The sequence below is a fragment of the Brassica oleracea genome, chromosome C4, assembly GCF_000695525.1.
Source record: "Brassica oleracea var. oleracea cultivar TO1000 chromosome C4, BOL, whole genome shotgun sequence".
NCBI lineage: Eukaryota > Viridiplantae > Streptophyta > Magnoliopsida > Brassicales > Brassicaceae > Brassica > Brassica oleracea.
In genome coordinates this window covers 43,245,900-43,262,275 of record NC_027751.1, presented here as the reverse complement: position 1 = coordinate 43,262,275, position 16,376 = coordinate 43,245,900, and the positions used below count along the sequence as shown (strand labels likewise).

General features: G+C 38.4%; 2 protein-coding genes across 2 annotated transcripts; one reads left to right on the top strand and one right to left on the bottom strand.

The window, feature by feature from the left end:
• The first annotated feature begins 9,349 nt into the window (after positions 1-9,349).
• On the top strand, positions 9,350-11,674 carry LOC106336644 (putative pentatricopeptide repeat-containing protein At5g40405). Its single transcript, XM_013775538.1, has 2 exons — positions 9,350-9,563; positions 9,732-11,674. Exon 2 carries the CDS (start codon positions 9,756-9,758, stop codon positions 11,583-11,585), a length of 1,830 nt encoding a protein of 609 aa, XP_013630992.1. The 5' UTR covers positions 9,350-9,563; positions 9,732-9,755; the 3' UTR covers positions 11,586-11,674.
• LOC106336645 (aquaporin TIP4-1) lies at positions 11,638-13,172 on the bottom strand. The gene is made up of 3 exons (XM_013775539.1): positions 12,897-13,172; positions 12,488-12,726; positions 11,638-12,148 (listed from the first exon to the last, which is right to left on the bottom strand). Exons 1-3 carry the CDS (start codon positions 13,021-13,023, stop codon positions 11,765-11,767), a joined length of 750 nt encoding a protein of 249 aa, XP_013630993.1. The 5' UTR covers positions 13,024-13,172; the 3' UTR covers positions 11,638-11,764.
• Between the last annotated feature and the right edge of the window lie 3,204 nt (positions 13,173-16,376).

The following is a 16,376-nucleotide window of genomic DNA, read 5'->3' as shown; positions in this document are numbered from 1 at the left end:
TCGAAATATATGATCTGAATATCCTAGAAACCTCTGGATACAATTTTCCAAGCGGTTGAATAACTTAAGAAAGAATTCGAGATGAAAGATCTCGGGAAAACAAAATTCTGTTTGGGATTATAATTTGAGTACATAAATGATGAGATCCTTGTGCATCAATGGCATATACTGAAAAGGTACTCAAGAGATTCAATATGGCCAATTGCCATTCTCTGACCAGTCCCATGGTCGTGAGGTCTCTCGGCCTGGACACTGACCCATTTCATCCCAAGATGGACGATGAAGATGACCTTGGTCCCGAAATGCCATATCTCAGTGCCATAGGAGCTTTAATGTATTTGGCAACTCACACACGGCCTGATATAAGTTTTGTCGTGAACCTACTATCTAGGTTTAGCTTCTGTCCAACCCAGAGGCATTGGAATGGGATCAAACATGTTCTTCGTTACTTACAAGGAATGAAAAACTTGGGTCTATATTATACTAACCATAACAAAGATGGTTTAGTTGGCTTTGCTGATGCTGGTTATTTATCAGATCCACATCAAGCACGATCACAGACATGATATGTATTTACACATGGAGGTACAGCCATATCATGGCGTTCCATGAAACAAACCATCGCGGCCACTTCATCTATTCACTCGGAAATCTTGGGCATACATGAGGTCAGCCGCGAGTGTGTTTGGTTGAGGTCGACGACCCAACACGTCCGAGCTGATTGCAGGATGGCCGAGTGCAAAAAGCCAACCGTGATGTATGAGGACAATGATGCGTGCATTGGTCAGCTCAAGGACGGTTACATAAAAGGTGATAGGACGAAGCACATGTTGCCTAAGTTGTTCTTTACTCACGAGCTTCAGAAAGCCGGTGAGGTCCAGGTCGTCCAAGTACGATCCAGTGACAATTCAGCTGACCTATTCACCAATGCACTTCCTACCTGCATGTTCAGGAAACTCACGCATCAGATTGGGATGCGTAGGCTGAAGGACCACCACTGAGGTTCACATCAGGGGGAGTAGTACGTGTTGTACTCTTTTTCCTTCATCATGGTTTTGTCCCACTGGGTTTTCCTGATAAGGTTTTAATGAGGCAACATTAAGCGTATTACAATCCCTGTATGGTTATGGCATCCAAGGGGAAGTGTTATAAATCATTTGGTGGATGTCCATAACCGGCCCGGTCCATAACCAGTCCATACACTTAGAGAGAGAGACGACCCAACCCTAGAGAGAGAGAGGCGGCCGCGAGACTTGGAGAGGAGAGAGAGGCGGCTACAACTTGCCTATTTCCTAATTCGTTTATGTTTATGATTTGTAATCTTTCCTATTATTGTATTTCCATTTATCTCTTGTAACCCCTATATAAATGGAACACTTATTCATTAATAATATACAAAAACTTTTAGCTCTAAATCCTAAGTTTCACAACAGAAATCAACTTGCATAGAATTAATAAAAAAAAAGTAATTTTTGTATAAAAGTTGTATAATTGTCAAAAAAGCAAAGCTAAACAATATTTCTAAAATTTGTAGATATGTAAAAGAAACTCATAATATTATGATTAAAAATTATCTTTTTTAAATAATTCTAAAATTTTCTGAATATCCTTTCTATTAATAAAATTGTATAATTATAGAAATAGAAATAAATAATAATTCAAAATTTGCAAAATACTATTATATTTATATGATTATCTATTTAATGTCATATTTAAATATATTTACTTTAATGATGATGTAAAATTTACTACGATATTTTATAAATTTATCAAAAATTTAAATAAACATTAAATGTAATTGTTCATGTCACATTTAATCATAAACCATGTCATTATTTCTAGTATGTCATGTCACATTTATTTAGTGAAAGTGATTGTGGAGAAGACATGTGTCAAAATCACTTTGCAAATAATGTCTAGGGGATAAATAAGTTATCAAAACTAAGATTTACAAACATACCAAAATATATAATTACGTCAAAGTTTTTTGGGAAAATTGCCAAAACGGAACAAAAATTTAACATGGTTGTCCCTTTGGTATAAAACCATTTTTTTCCATTTTGCCTCCCTTTTACCATTTCTCTTTCTGAAATTTAATGAAATAAATAGTTTCATGAATCAAAAAATTTATTAAAAATATAAAAAATTAATAAAACACTGATATACACAAACACATTTTTTTTTGGTTGAAAAACTTGATAAATAAAATTTTTAAATTTTGTTCTATTAAAATTAGAATTCGTCTTCTATGGAAAATAGGTTAGTAGAAAACGAGTTCCAAAATAAAAAAGTCCATCTATTTTTTTTAGAACGAAAAATCTACTTTAAATTAAAATTTAAATATGGAGAATGTGAATTCTACTAATTGTAAAGATATCTACTTTTCTCTCAAATGTAGTTTCTACTTTTATGAAGTATTCTAAAATTTCGGGAATGCGAAATCAAAATACAACACGTACGTCTACATGAGGTAGAAATTGCATTCAAGATCTTTGTCATGGTTCTACTCATTTTAGAAGGTGCTTTCTACAGATAAGAAAACTATTTTTCGAAAATTAAGGAATTTCTGTTAAGAAAATATTCTAAAAATATTATAACTTCTTAAAATGTGTTTTGATTGATTTGCTTTGCCAAAATATCAAAAACATAAACGATTTTTCCTTTTCTTCTTCATCAATCTATGATTTCTCCTTAGTTTGTCTTGTGATTTTCACAAACTCTTGTTCTATGATGCATATATATACAACATGTAGTGTTTGGGAATTTGGCTACTGTTATTGGAATCAAGTTCTTTTTTTTTTTGATGAAATTTCAAATTTATTGATCTATCAAAAGAATGTTATGTACAAATGCTCAATGCTGTAAAAATAGCATCAGTACACAATGATTCCTAAAGTGTAACTTCGAACCATCTTGTTAGTAGCCCCTCCAGTTTGTGTTGCGGTTTATATCTCAATGAACTGATTCGGTTCCTGACTGCTTTGTCTATGAGTTTGCTTAGTTGATCCGTAGACTTCCAACTCTACTGGTGGCGCCTTGCATTTCTCTCCCTCCAGATGTGATACACTACAGTTTGGAACAGCATTTTTGCAAGGATCGCGTCGAGACTCTTCCCTCCCATTCGCTGCAAGCGATTCACCGTCCATTGCCAATCCGGATTGATATTTCTCCCAATAAGCGGTCGTGCGATCGCGTCGAGACTCTTCCCTCCCATTCGCTGCAAGCGATTCACCGTACATTGCCAATCCGGATTGATATTTCTCTCAATAAGCGGTCGTGCAAGAGGCTCCCATATCGTATATGAATATGGACAAGCGAAGAAGAGATGATCTCTTGTTTCGTCTCTCTCTCCACACAACATGCACCCTTGCACAATACCCCAAGCCCGCATACGATCACCTGTCGACAGTCTGTTCCGTATGGCTAACCAGGTTATAAAAGAAAAGCGAGGCACCCCTTGCGCGAACCAGACCACTCTGCACCACTCCACTTTGCTTTTCTTAATTCTGAGTTAATCCCACATCCTAGCGCCTGAGAACGTTGGCCTGTAGTCATCATCGCCATGCTTCCACATTATAATATCTTTACCTTTGTCTGGGGCCGGAGGCGCAAGCGCTAAGATACTATCATAGAGTTCATGGAACTGACGGCTCCTCCCTCCTCTAATGTTCCGCTCATTACCTGCCACTGCATCACAAACCTTAGCATGTCGCATTACTCCCATATAGGTGGTACTAGCCGGACCTGTAACATTGATGAGTCTGCCCTTTCCCTACCAGTCGTCGAACCATAAGTGACATGTCTTGCCATCTTTAACGTCAACCCTAAGAAACTCATAAGCCAAATCTCTTAACTTCAGTAGTTTCCTCCATATCCAAGACCCCTTTGATTCATCCTATACATCCCAAAAGGAGTTATACTTAAGCAAATAGTGATTTACCCAGCTGACCCATAGAGATGACGGTTGAGTAAATAATCTCCATATAAGCTTTAGAGCAAATGCTTTTGCCGTATCTCTGAACTTTCTCACTCCCAGTCCACCTTCATCCTTAGGTGCGCAGAGATCCTCCCAGCTAACCTTGGCCTTATGTGTTTGGGTAGGGGATCCAGACCAGAGAAACGCGCTACACATGCTTTCAATGGTATCCAAACACTTAGCTGGAAGAATAAAAGCTGAGCTCCAGAAGTTAACCATGCTAGTAATGACATACTAAATCAGCTGAAGCCTTCCTGCAAATGAGAGAGCTCTGTTGGACCAACACAACATTCTACTTCGGATTTTGTCAATGAGAGGCTCATAGTCATGGCTAGTAAGTGTTTTCGTAGTAAGAGGCATGCCTAAGTACCGAATAGGTAGAGTGCCTACTCCAATGCTCAAGGATGCCGTTGTCGCTAAAAGATCAGCTATGTTCCTCCCTGTCACATAGATCGATGACTTCGCTGCGTTAATATGTAAACCAGACATGGCTGCAAACCGACGCATGACTTCCATAATACCCAATAGCGACTCTGATGTACCATTGGTGAATACCAAAATATCGTCAGCGAAACTCAGATGTGTTAGCTTGACGCCTTGACACTGAGGATGATAGGCAAACTCTCCTGCTTCTGCGGCTTTGTTGAGAAATTTTGATAGGACGTTGTTAAGGATAACATACAGATATGGCGAGAGGGAGCATCCTTGGCGAATGCCTCTAGCACTGGTGAAAAACCCCTCCAGACTCCCATTCACTGCCACTGAGAACGCAGCTGTAGATATACATAGTCTGATCCACTGAATAAACTGAGGAGGCAGTCCCATTGCTCGTAAAACTGATGTGATGAAAGACCACTTGACTGTATCAAAAGCCTTCGAGATATCGAACTTGATGGCGCATTTCTCTTTGTTTGTGGTCTTATGATAACCAGTAACAAGTTCAGAAGCGAGTAAGACGTTTTCCAGAAGTAAACACTCAGTGATGAATGCACACTGATTAGCTTCAACTGCTGCAGGGAAAATTATCTTCAGTCTATTGGCTAAGACTTTAGAGATAACCTTGTAGAGAAGGTTGCAGCACGCGATGGGCCGGTAATCCTTCATAGTCTGAGCAGTAGTTGTCTTAGGTATCAAGGAGAATATAGTGGCATTCACTCCTGTAGGCATAAACCCGAATAAGAAGAAAGACTGGATCGCCACGATGAAGTCCCTTCCAATGACTGGCCACGCTGCAATAAAAAATTCTTTGGTGAAACCATCAGGCCCAGAAACTTTATCATTTGGGAGAGAGCGGAGCGCTTGCTGTATTTCTGCAGCAGTGACCGGCCTAACTAAACAAGCTGAATCGTCCCGAGAGAACCTATATGTTAGCAGATCTTGTAGCGCATCAACAGTAATGTCCTCAGTAGTAGGATCTTGTCCTTGCAGAAACGATTGAAAATGAGAAACTGCTTCTTTTTTAATATCTGACAATGTTGTGAGCACTTCTCCCTGCGCTGTCACCAAACTCCTGATCGTGTTTTTAGCTATTCTCGTCTGAACCATATTGTGGAAAAACGTTGTATTCTGATCTCCTGCCGTAAGCCATCGGACACATGACTTCTTCCTGTAGAATTTTTCCTCAATACAAGCCAAAACATTCCATCTCTCTGCTGCCTCAGCTGCCCTTGCAACGTTGTCAGGCGATGGATCCTGTAATACTCTGTTTTGACATTCACAAAGCTCATTATAAGCTTGCTTAGTGCGGGCTGGCAAGTTTCCATAGTGTGTCTTGTTCAGCTCCCGAAGCGGTTGCTTAAGAAGCTTCAGCTTCCTATGGAAAAGGGAGAGTGCTGTCCGAGGGGTAGAGAGCTTGAGTCGAGTCCCAGACTCTCTGAACCGTCGGCAAGAAATCCTTGTGCTCAGCCAGAAAGTTAAAAAACCGAAATGGTTTCCTAGCATCATTTGTAAATCCTGCTGTGCGAACCAAGCACCTTGCGTGATCCGATATTCCACCAGCATCAAATTGTGCTGAAGAGAGTGGGTAACGACTTAGCCAACTCTGATTAACCAACGCTCTGTCCAACTTCTTGCCAATAGGATCCGCAACTCGATTGTTCCACCACGTAAACAATGCACCAGTAAAGGGTAAATCCATGACAGAGCAATCTGTCATTGCTTCGTTGAAGTGTCTCATGCCAGACATATCTCTGCGATAATCCATGGTGCGAGAGGGCTCGGAAGAGGCCAAAGTTTCGTTGAAGTCTGCTCTCAATATCCAAGGGAGGTTCAGATGATCATAAGCAGCTTTTGCTCCTCTCAGCTCTTCCCATAATCGAATTTGATCCACTGCAGTGTTGTATGCATAAACAGCAGAACATACAAATTTCTCTCCAGTACTTGGCACCTGGATTGCACACGTGATTACCTGTGCGCTCATATGCAGTTGCATGACAATAACTTGATCAGACCAGCAGACCCAAATCCTGCCCAAGGGATGGTAGTTGTAGTTCGTGAGGGATTCCCAACCTGGCATGGCAGCATTCATGCACCATGCCAGGTTGTGGAGGATTTTGATATGGAAGAAGATTATGGTTAGTAGGGATATTTGGTTTTGTACTTCAGTGTCTTTTGTTCCTCTTTTTTTTTAATTGTTTTTACAACTTTTTTACCTTTCTAAAACATTTTATTTTTATCTTTTTCATTAAATTTTTTAATAGTTTTAATATATGTTTGATTTGATTAATGAAAGATTAGTTTTGACATTATGAGAAATATTATACTATAGGGACAACTTAGTGATGGTATTATACTAAGGGGACAACCATCCTAAATTTTTGTTCCGCTTTTGGCAATTTTTCCTAGTTTTTTTTTGGATACTTTAGAATGTGTTTCCTGTCAAATTAAAATATTCATAATTAAATACTATATATATATATATATTGTTTTTTCAAAAATCTCAGTTTTTTTTTTACTTTTTAACCCGAAAAACTGGAATCGAATAAGAACCGAATGAAATCCGAAATTACCTCGAATATAAACCGATTTTCAATTTTATAATTACACGAACCGAAACAGAACTGAATTTTTAAAATACCCTAACGGATCCTAAACCTCTAAAACTGAAGAGTCAAAAGAACCGGATAAATCGAGCATCTAACGTTCATGGCTAGCTAGAAGTAGAACCCCTGTTGAAAGTGCTCTAAAGTGAGCAATAGGTACATTATACAGTATTGCTGAAAGAAAAGAAATACACACACCATAGCTTTCTCTCATTCTGCTAGCCGACTGAATAGTAAATGACAATTTACCCTTCAGGTTTTATAAATCGCAAAATATCATTTTGCTAGCCGTGGGACAAAATTTAGCTGACAAAGAAAAAAACAAAATTTAGGGTTCATCAACAAAAAAAAATTTCACCGTCTCTTCAATTCATCAGTAATGAAGAAATCTAAAAATATTTAAGTGAGCCGTGTGATGTGGGTTTCTCTCACTCGTTCGCATTAGCTTCAGTTTTCGATTTTTAATTTTAATTTTTTTTTTTTACATTTGATTTTTTTCACCATCTTTCTTATTTGTGAGCTCATATTGGCCGTATCTGTTATTCAGCTTGATCTCTTATTCTTTGTTCCGTATTTTGCAATTATTCAAATTTTCTCCTTAGCTTTGATTTTTTTTTTTTTTTTTTTTTTTATATTAAATCAATCCGTATAAACGGGAATTTCAGACCCGGTTACAATCAAGTTTTGTAAACGGGGATTCTTTGTTCTGCGTTTTGTTTCTCTTTTTTTAGATTCAATTTTCTTTTCAAATTCTTGTGATTCATTTGGTGCTAAGATTGAATGTAAGTTAGTTTTGATTCATTAGGACTTCAAAGTAATTGGAAAGATCATAGTTTCACAAAAAAAAAGGTAATTAGAAAGATCTGAGTAGAAAATAGCCATGTTTCCACTGTTTGGTTTGAAATGTGATCATCCCAAATTGTTCTGTTCCGTGTTTCATGGAGCCAATTATTCATCTAAAATATTTGCTATTTTTGTGTGAAAAAGATGCAACTTGGGTCTAGCTTTGTTATGATCGTGCTCTTTCAAGTGTACTCCGGTTTTACAGAGTTGTCTTCTTCTTTCATCCTATACATGTTTTAGCAAGAAAAAATATGGCTAATGATGCAAGTCAATTTTTTTTTTGTGAATTTGTTGATTGTTTGTTTGGTTGCTTTTTGTCATTTTGTTGCTGTTTTAAGAATTAAGTATGAAAAGACATGTCTGATAATTGGTGGCAAGAACGCATAAAAAGTAACTAACTTTTGCTATGTTTTTTTTTATAAAAAGGACATTCAATTAAAAGACATAAATATACAGTAGTTTTACCACCATAAAATTTTAGAAACCATGAAGCCTCGTATCTAACCAAGCAATAGCTTAGAAAAAGAGAAACTTATACTACATAAGCTTAATGAAACAAGATAAGAAGGAGCAAACACTAGGGAGTATGGTATCCGCAACTTCGACGACCTTGTTTACCTTTTCCTCGTATTGTTTTCAATCCATATCTTGATATTTTTGAAGTGGTTTTATTGGCCTTCCATCTCTTGACATGTTGAGATTTGCCGTAGCATCACTCAGAAACCCATCTCGATCATCCTGCTCAGTTTGCTAATCAGTTTGGTTATGAGAGAGGCCGCTCAGTTTTACTTTGTTATGTTTCAGAATTATCTTTACAAGGAAATATTCTGTTTGAGAGGAGAAGTTTGGTGCGTTACTGTGTCTGGGGCAGAAGGATGGCAAGAGGACTACACAATAATATAAATCAAGTTGTGGGAAAAAAAATACAGTGTTTTTTAGTGTTGTTGGATCACATCATATTCAAAGTCAAACAAATTAAGCACATATATGAATAGACATTTAGAACTTGCTTGATAGATAATAACTTTTATGAAACGAATATTTTGTAGAGAATCAACATACAAATTTATCTTAAGCATAATAATTATAATAATATTATTCTTAATTTTGAATTTATATCTAAATTTCATTGAAATATTTAATTTGGGTAAAAAAGTCAATTCACATTTAAGAAAGTGTAGTTTTCAAAAAATAAAATAAAAGGTGTAATTTTTAAATTTCAAACTGTTAGTGGAGTAATTTACAAATTATTCCTTTAGTGATTCTATTAAAATTTAGCATCATTGAATCCTAAACAATGTTATTCATAAAACTAAAATTTCAAAATATTGCATATACAGTATTTTCTAGATTTTTAAAATCATTACAAAAGAATATTTTCAATGTAATTTTTAAAAAAAAAATTCTTTACAAATTCAACAAATTTCTAGATTATAAAAATCAAAACGGCACGTGAATACAATTCCCGCTAAACCCCTTCAGAGTTCCATTTTTTTTGTCAACAATTTTAGTTCCACTAATTCGGAATCAAAAATTATTTTCTCAGGTTGGTTTTGGATCGGTTCTGCATCACAATTGCAATATAACCCAAACACTGGTTTAGTGTCTAAACTCATTGATACGCTTCTCCTTCTCTCTCTCCTGAGAAAATTCTGCTGCCGTAAAGATCTCACCGGCGCAGAGTTTGCAGGCCGCCGAGTCAGGTTATAATCCTCTCCTTATAATCTTCCGCATTTTCATAACTTTTTTTAGCAGATGTAAATTTTTGAGAGTCGCACACCAGATGTTCGCTAAAATGCCCAACTGAACTTTAAACACAATCTCTTACTATTGCTTGACATTGTTCTTCCTTGGTACCTTCTTCCCTGCAGGTTGCATAGGATGTTGTTATAGTCATGAGCAGAATCGTCAAACACCCGGTCATCGCTCTATTGGATTCCGGCACAACGTTTAAGGAAGTGCGGCAAATCCACGCCAAGCTCTTGGTCGACGGGACGCTCAACGACGACCATCTCGTGGGTCAGTTCGTAAAGGCAGTGGCTTTGAGTGATCAGAAACACTTAGACTATGCCAATCGGATCCTGGATAGGTCTGATAAACCTACATTGTTTGCTCTCAACTCTATGATCAGAGCACATTGCAAAAGCCCTGTCCCAGAGAAAAGCTTCGATTTTTATAGAAAGATACTTCGTTATCTTAAACCGGATAATTACACTGTCAACTTCTTGGTTCAGGCCTGCACTGGGTTAGGTATGCGTGAGACAGGGCTTCAAGTTCACGGTACAACCATAAGACGCGGTTTTGACAACGACCCGCATGTCCAAACCGGGTTGATCTCTTTGTACGCTGAGCTAGGCTGTCCGGATTCTTGCCACAAGGTGTTTGACTCTGTTTCTTGTCCGGATTTCGTGTGTCGGACGGCGATGGTCACGGCCTGCGCGAGATGCGGGGATGTGGGTTTCGCTAGGAAGTTGTTTGAGGAGATGCCGGAGAAAGACCCGGTTGCTTGGAACGCTATGATCTCTGGCTATGCTCAGGTCGGAGAATCGAGGGAGGCTCTGGACTTGTTTCATTTGATGCAGCTGGAAGGCGTGAAAGTCAACGCGGTTTCCATGATTTCGGTTTTGTCGGCTTGTACTCAGCTGGGAGCTTTGGACCAAGGGAGGTGGGCTCATTCTTACATAGAGAGAAACAAAATCAAAATCACTGTGAGGCTTGGGACAACGTTGGTCGACTTGTATGCAAAATGCGGTGACATGAACAAAGCTATGGAAGTTTTCTGGGGTCTGGAAGAGAAGAATGTTTACACGTGGAGTAGCGCCTTGAACGGGTTCGCCATGAATGGGTTCGGGGAGAAATGTCTCGATCTTTTCTCTCTTATGAAACGAGACGGTGTTACTCCAAACGCTGTCACGTTCGTCTCTGTTCTTAGAGGTTGCAGTGTGGTTGGTTTGGTAGATGAAGGGCAGAGACATTTTGATTCGATGAGGGATGAGTTTGGGATCGAGCCTCAGCTTGATCACTATGGCTGCTTAGTAGATTTGTATGCTCGTGCAGGTCACTTAGAAGAAGCAGTCCGTATCATCCAGCGTATGCCCATGAAGCCTCATGCTGCTGTTTGGAGCTCTGTGCTCCACGCATCTAGAATGTACAAGAATCTCGAACTTGGCGTCCTTGCGTCTAAAAAAATGCTCGAGCTAGAGACGACAAATCACGGGGCTTATGTAATGTTATCAAACATCTATGCAGAGTCAGACAATTGGGAAAATGTTAGTCACGTTAGACAGTCGATGAAATCTAGAGGAGTTAAAAAGGAACCAGGGTGCAGTGTAATGGAGGTCAATGGAGAAGTCCATGAGTTCTTTGTCGGAGATAAATCGCACCCGAGGTATACAGAGATCGAGGCGTTTTGGAAGGAGATCTCGAGGAGGCTGAGACTTGCTGGGTATAAAGCAGACACGAGCCCGGTTATGTTTGACATAGATGAAGAGGAGAAAGAGGATGCTCTGTGTCTGCATAGCGAAAAAGCAGCGATTGCGTTTGGTATAATGAGTTTGAAAGAAGATGTCCCTATTAGGATCGTGAAGAACCTTCGAGTTTGTGGTGATTGTCATCAGGTTTCTATGATGATCTCCAAGATTTTTGGCAGAGAGATCATTGTGAGAGATAGAAATAGGTTCCACCATTTCAAAGACGGTCACTGTTCTTGCAATGGCTTTTGGTGAATCTTTTTCTGATATTCTATAATGTTTTATACTTTTGATAATTGGAACTTGATAAATTTAAAGAAATTGCTTGAAATACGATAAGAACACAAGAAATACATCTTGAAGTGTACCAAGAAGATGCATTATTAGTGATGAGCCTGATAGATATGTAACGTGCATAGTATAGATTCAAGCATTCAATTGAGGAATGGTTGCTCGTCGTCGGCGAGTGGGACATCTGAACGGTCAATGAGGACGTTCTCATAGATGAATCCAGCAAGTCCACCTCCGATCAACGGTCCAACCCAATATACCCAATGGTCAGTCCAGTTCCCAGAGACCAAAGCAGGTCCAAATGATCTGGCCGGGTTCATTGAGGCTCCAGAGAAGGCGCCACCGGCAAGGATGTTGGCTCCGACAACGAATCCTGTGAGAAGTGGGCCTAGCCCATCAAGGGAGCCTTTCTTGGGATCCACCATCGTGGCGTAGACAGTGAAGAGAAGTGAGAATGTTAAGATGATCTCCCATACGATTCCCTGGGTGTAGCTGATTCCACTTGCCAAAGTGTGAACCGGAGTTCCCTAATCACAAAACGTAATAATTCAATTGTCAAACGAAATGCATAATCTTTTAAAGAACGTTTTATCACGTATGATTTACATGGCATCATGTGTTTAAATTCTGTATTTTATACATTTAACTTGAATTGAGATCGTTAAAAGTATTTTAAAAAATCCTTATATAACATATTAGTTTTAAATATTTTGGTTTCTAGTGTCAAATTAAAATACTAAAGAATAAAACCATGTGAAATATGAATTATTGCGTTATAATTTGTATTTGTATTAACATGTATGTTAATAATACGTGTTAAACTGTATTAATTAACGTTTAATTTATTTTGGTGATATTAAACGTACCATTCCTCCAGTAAGGTAACTTAAGAGGAAGCAGGCTGCGGAGGAGGCCAACAGCTGATCAATCCAATAGAGGAATGCGCGGAAGACGCTGATGTGACCTCCGAAAAGTAGGCCGATGGTGACAGCGGGATTGAGGTGACCACCGGAGATATGGCCCGCAGATATCATAACCGCCACCACAAGGGCATGAGCCACCGCGACCGCCAAAAGTCCCACCAAAGTGTTTCCGACTAAGCTGTCTATACCATGAATAAAATATAAACAACATAAGCCATAGATTTGAGAAGCAGAATGGTTAAAAATACCAATGTAAATTGACTTAGATTAGATTTGCATGTACATAGCCAGTAACTAACTTGGTATGACCAAATTATAACAAAGAACATGAATGTGTTGTAAAATAATTTACCTGTGGCCATGGCGGATCCGACGCCGGCGAAAACAAAGAAAAAGGTGGTGATGAATTCGACAATGAGAGCTTTGATGCACTCCGGCTGAGCCGTCTCGCGGTGGTTCCCTAAATCGATCTTCTTCATGGTTGTGAAATAAATATTAAAATTCTAAACCAGAGAAATATTCTTGGATGGTTCTGGTTTATGTTGAGCGTTAATACATCGGAGCAACTTATAATGAGTTCTTTTATGTCAAACAAAAAAAGCGAGAACTGAGAAGAAAATGCTAAGGGAGAACATGGACGTAATTATTGTATGATAAATGATTGATATGTGTCGAAAGTTGACTTGTATATGTTCTATAGTGAGATGTGAGATGTATTTACTTTCTTTTAACATATCGTTTCTGGAAATTAGGTTACAGTTCGAGTCATGCTACACATTACAGTGCTCTGATTGGTGTCCTTAAAGGGTGGTACAGATTGTACCATTTTCTTATTTGTTGTATTCTTTCAGTATTACCGATTATATTGGGACAAGTATGTAAGTGCATCAGCAACCGTGAACCTGTGCATAAATTTTTAGAAATAGTAACTAGAATTTTTTTATTGTTATTTTTTTTTTTTAAGCTGAAAAAAAGAAATGATCATTCGAGGCCCAGAAACAGTGACGATATTGCATAAGAATGAATCCTTAAGCAAAGATTATTTGAAACTTTGGTGACACAAAAACCTAAAAACATGGGTCCCACATAATTATTTTATTAATTTTTAAACAGTTAAGGATTATTTTAAATCCTGCGTTGCAGGTGCTCTTAGAGAAAAGTCTCGCCACTAGACATGAGCATGAAAACGACTAAACTAGAACCAAAGGAACCGACCCAAACTGACCATAATTAGACGGTTCAGTTTGGACTTGAGTTGGCTAAAATAACTGAACAGAATATTGTTAGAATCTGAATTTGGCCGATTTTTATATATGAAAATTTTGATACTAGGTTATTTGAAATACCAAGAAAAATTGACGATTATAAGAAAGTATTGAATTCAGTTGAACAAATTTTTTTTTTAACGCTGATTTATTATGATATTACAATTATGAGAAATATTACATAGACAATCCGACAACCGACAATACTACCTGCCTTATAAAGATCTACACCTAACTGTATCACCTAAGCCGTTCTACGAAGATCACGCCTGACCGAGCTTACTTGCCCATGTTGAAGATCTCTTGTAAGCCTTTCCTCCGTAGCTCAAACCATTGGACAAAATCTAGATCATCGGAAAACGATTCTTAAACTATGAGAGAAGCGATAAGCCAAGTTGCTAAAAAATAGCCCAAGAAAATACACATAAGTCCTTTTTCCTTGTCCATATCTATTCACATAAAATGGTGCTTTATTAATCAGTCTCGCCTAACCCTGTACTTTTCTCATTTAAGTTCCTTAACATTTTCAACTTGGCAATTCATTTCTAAGTATTTGTTTAAGCTTAGGAAGCATCCTTTGAACTCATCTAATCATGTACTTTCTTTATTTGCTATCGCCACCAAATGAACATGAAGCATGCTTATAATGCTTAGGCTTTCCTTGACATTCCACATTGTTTTCTTCGGATTGGTCCGTATGGATTTGTCTCCAGCCGTGCACTCGGCCTGGTTCTTGACCCTCTCTTCCTCATCAAAATCACTTGTTCACAGGTAAGTGTACTGAACTATTCTCCCTCACAGCTCTAGTCACCCAAATCTTCTTATGGGCAGTAGTTTACACTTTCAAACTCGTCTATGATTATTTATGTGGACGTGAAGCTTTTGATCTCAGAGTCTTGGATTGCAATATTTATTACTAGGCCTCTTTTTTCATCGCCACTCCTTTGGTGTCGGCTATTACTTGAGCTAGTTGAGTGTCCATTACTTTCACATGAGATGCAATAATTCATGGTTTTTTGCTTAAATACCTTTATATTGCATCCACCTTGGAGTTCATTTCTCTCATTCTTTTTCAAACTTCACATTTTCTTCTCCCTGACCTAAAAATAGTTTCTTGATAATTAGGTGGTTCTTATCTTCTTTAGAGACCAAGCAGCTTTTTGAAAAATGATTTGCTTAAGCACAAACTAGATGAAAAATGCTTTTTGATGAATACAAATTTAATATTCATTCCAAAAAATTATCTATCTATTCAAACAAACCCACATGCTAGTGAACCTGGATTACTACTCACGGTAGATTAAATCACCATGTTAATTTTAATCACAATACAAATCAGGTTGACTTTACTTTCAAACTTGATATTTATAGGTCTAGTTTTGATAGGTTATTTGTAACAAATATATGTCCAACACTATAACCAAAGTAATCACCCAAATAGCGTAACTATCTCCCTAAACTTATATCCAGACTTCGAACTGTAAAATTGTTTGAAACAATCAATTGGTGCGAGTGAATTATAATTTACTTAAAGAAAAAGAAGAAACTTAAAATATGTATGTTACGTGGTCCAGTTCGCCCACAAAAGAAGGATCATGAGACATGAGCGTGAGACCGTCTCCAAGCTGTTCGCATCTCATGCTCCAGCTCCCATTTCCACACTTTTAATTCTTTTTTTTTTAATCCTTCAATTATGTATGCTTCTTTTCTTTACCATAATGGAATCTGTTTACTTACTTCTCATTGTTATTTTTTTTTTTTCACTTTTCTGAATAAACCAATACATTATCAGTGGTGACTTTTTCTTCCTACAAATATACCGTCATCTTTTACCAATTACGAAAATGGTTACAATTATGTCTATTATTCACTTTTTTTATAATCTGGGATATCTGTCAGATCGATTTCTAACCGACTAATGTTTAAAAAACTGTCAATCGATGCCAATTCGGCTGTTCGTAATTAGAATTATATATATATATATATATCGTCTAATCATACAAACTGATAAATCCGAGATGGTAGTTGTAATGACCCACCACTCCCACCATCTCCACTATCTCCACCATCTCCACTTCTTTCTCCAACCCCACCACTTCCACCTTCTCTTCCACCATCTCCACCTTCTTCCCCACCATCTCCATCTTCTTTAAAGCTTGAGAAAGAGAGAGAGAAAGAGAGAGAGAAGAAGGAGAAGAAGGAAGAAAGCTCACCTGAGCTCGTCGCCGGAGCAACCGTGCGCCGTGACCACGTTCAGCTTGCCACCACCGATAAACACCCTAGGTAATCGCCGGAAACCGCATTCCTTAAGCTCAGTTTCGTTTCCGTTTAGTAAATCGCCCATAACTTCCTAACCGTGATGAATCTCGTGAATCCAAGACTACCATCGTGTTCCTCTCGTCGAGACAAATCCGTAGCCACCAAAAACGCCTCAATCGGAGTCCGGACGAAGCCGCACGCGCCTCCGGAAGTTTTGCCTCTGCGCGCGCGTGAGGTACACGCGCCGCCGCCGGAAAACGTCGCCACCGCCGGACCACCGTCCCCCGCCGCCGGAATATCCGCCGTCG

Bases quoted from the DNA above. Each gene is read 5' to 3' on its own strand.
- LOC106336645 (XM_013775539.1), bottom strand. From the start codon at position 13,023: ATGAAGAAGATCGATTTAGGGAACCACCGCGAGACGGCTCAGCCGGAG. The intron at 12,727-12,896 runs GTAAATTATTTT...TTCATGGTATAG, and splicing joins CGGATCCGCCATGGCCACAG to ACAGCTTAGTCGGAAACACT. The intron at 12,149-12,487 runs GTACGTTTAATA...TTTTGTGATTAG, and splicing joins GTTACCTTACTGGAGGAATG to GGAACTCCGGTTCACACTTT.
- LOC106336644 (XM_013775538.1), top strand. From the start codon at position 9,756: ATGAGCAGAATCGTCAAACACCCGGTCATCGCTCTATTGGATTCCGGC.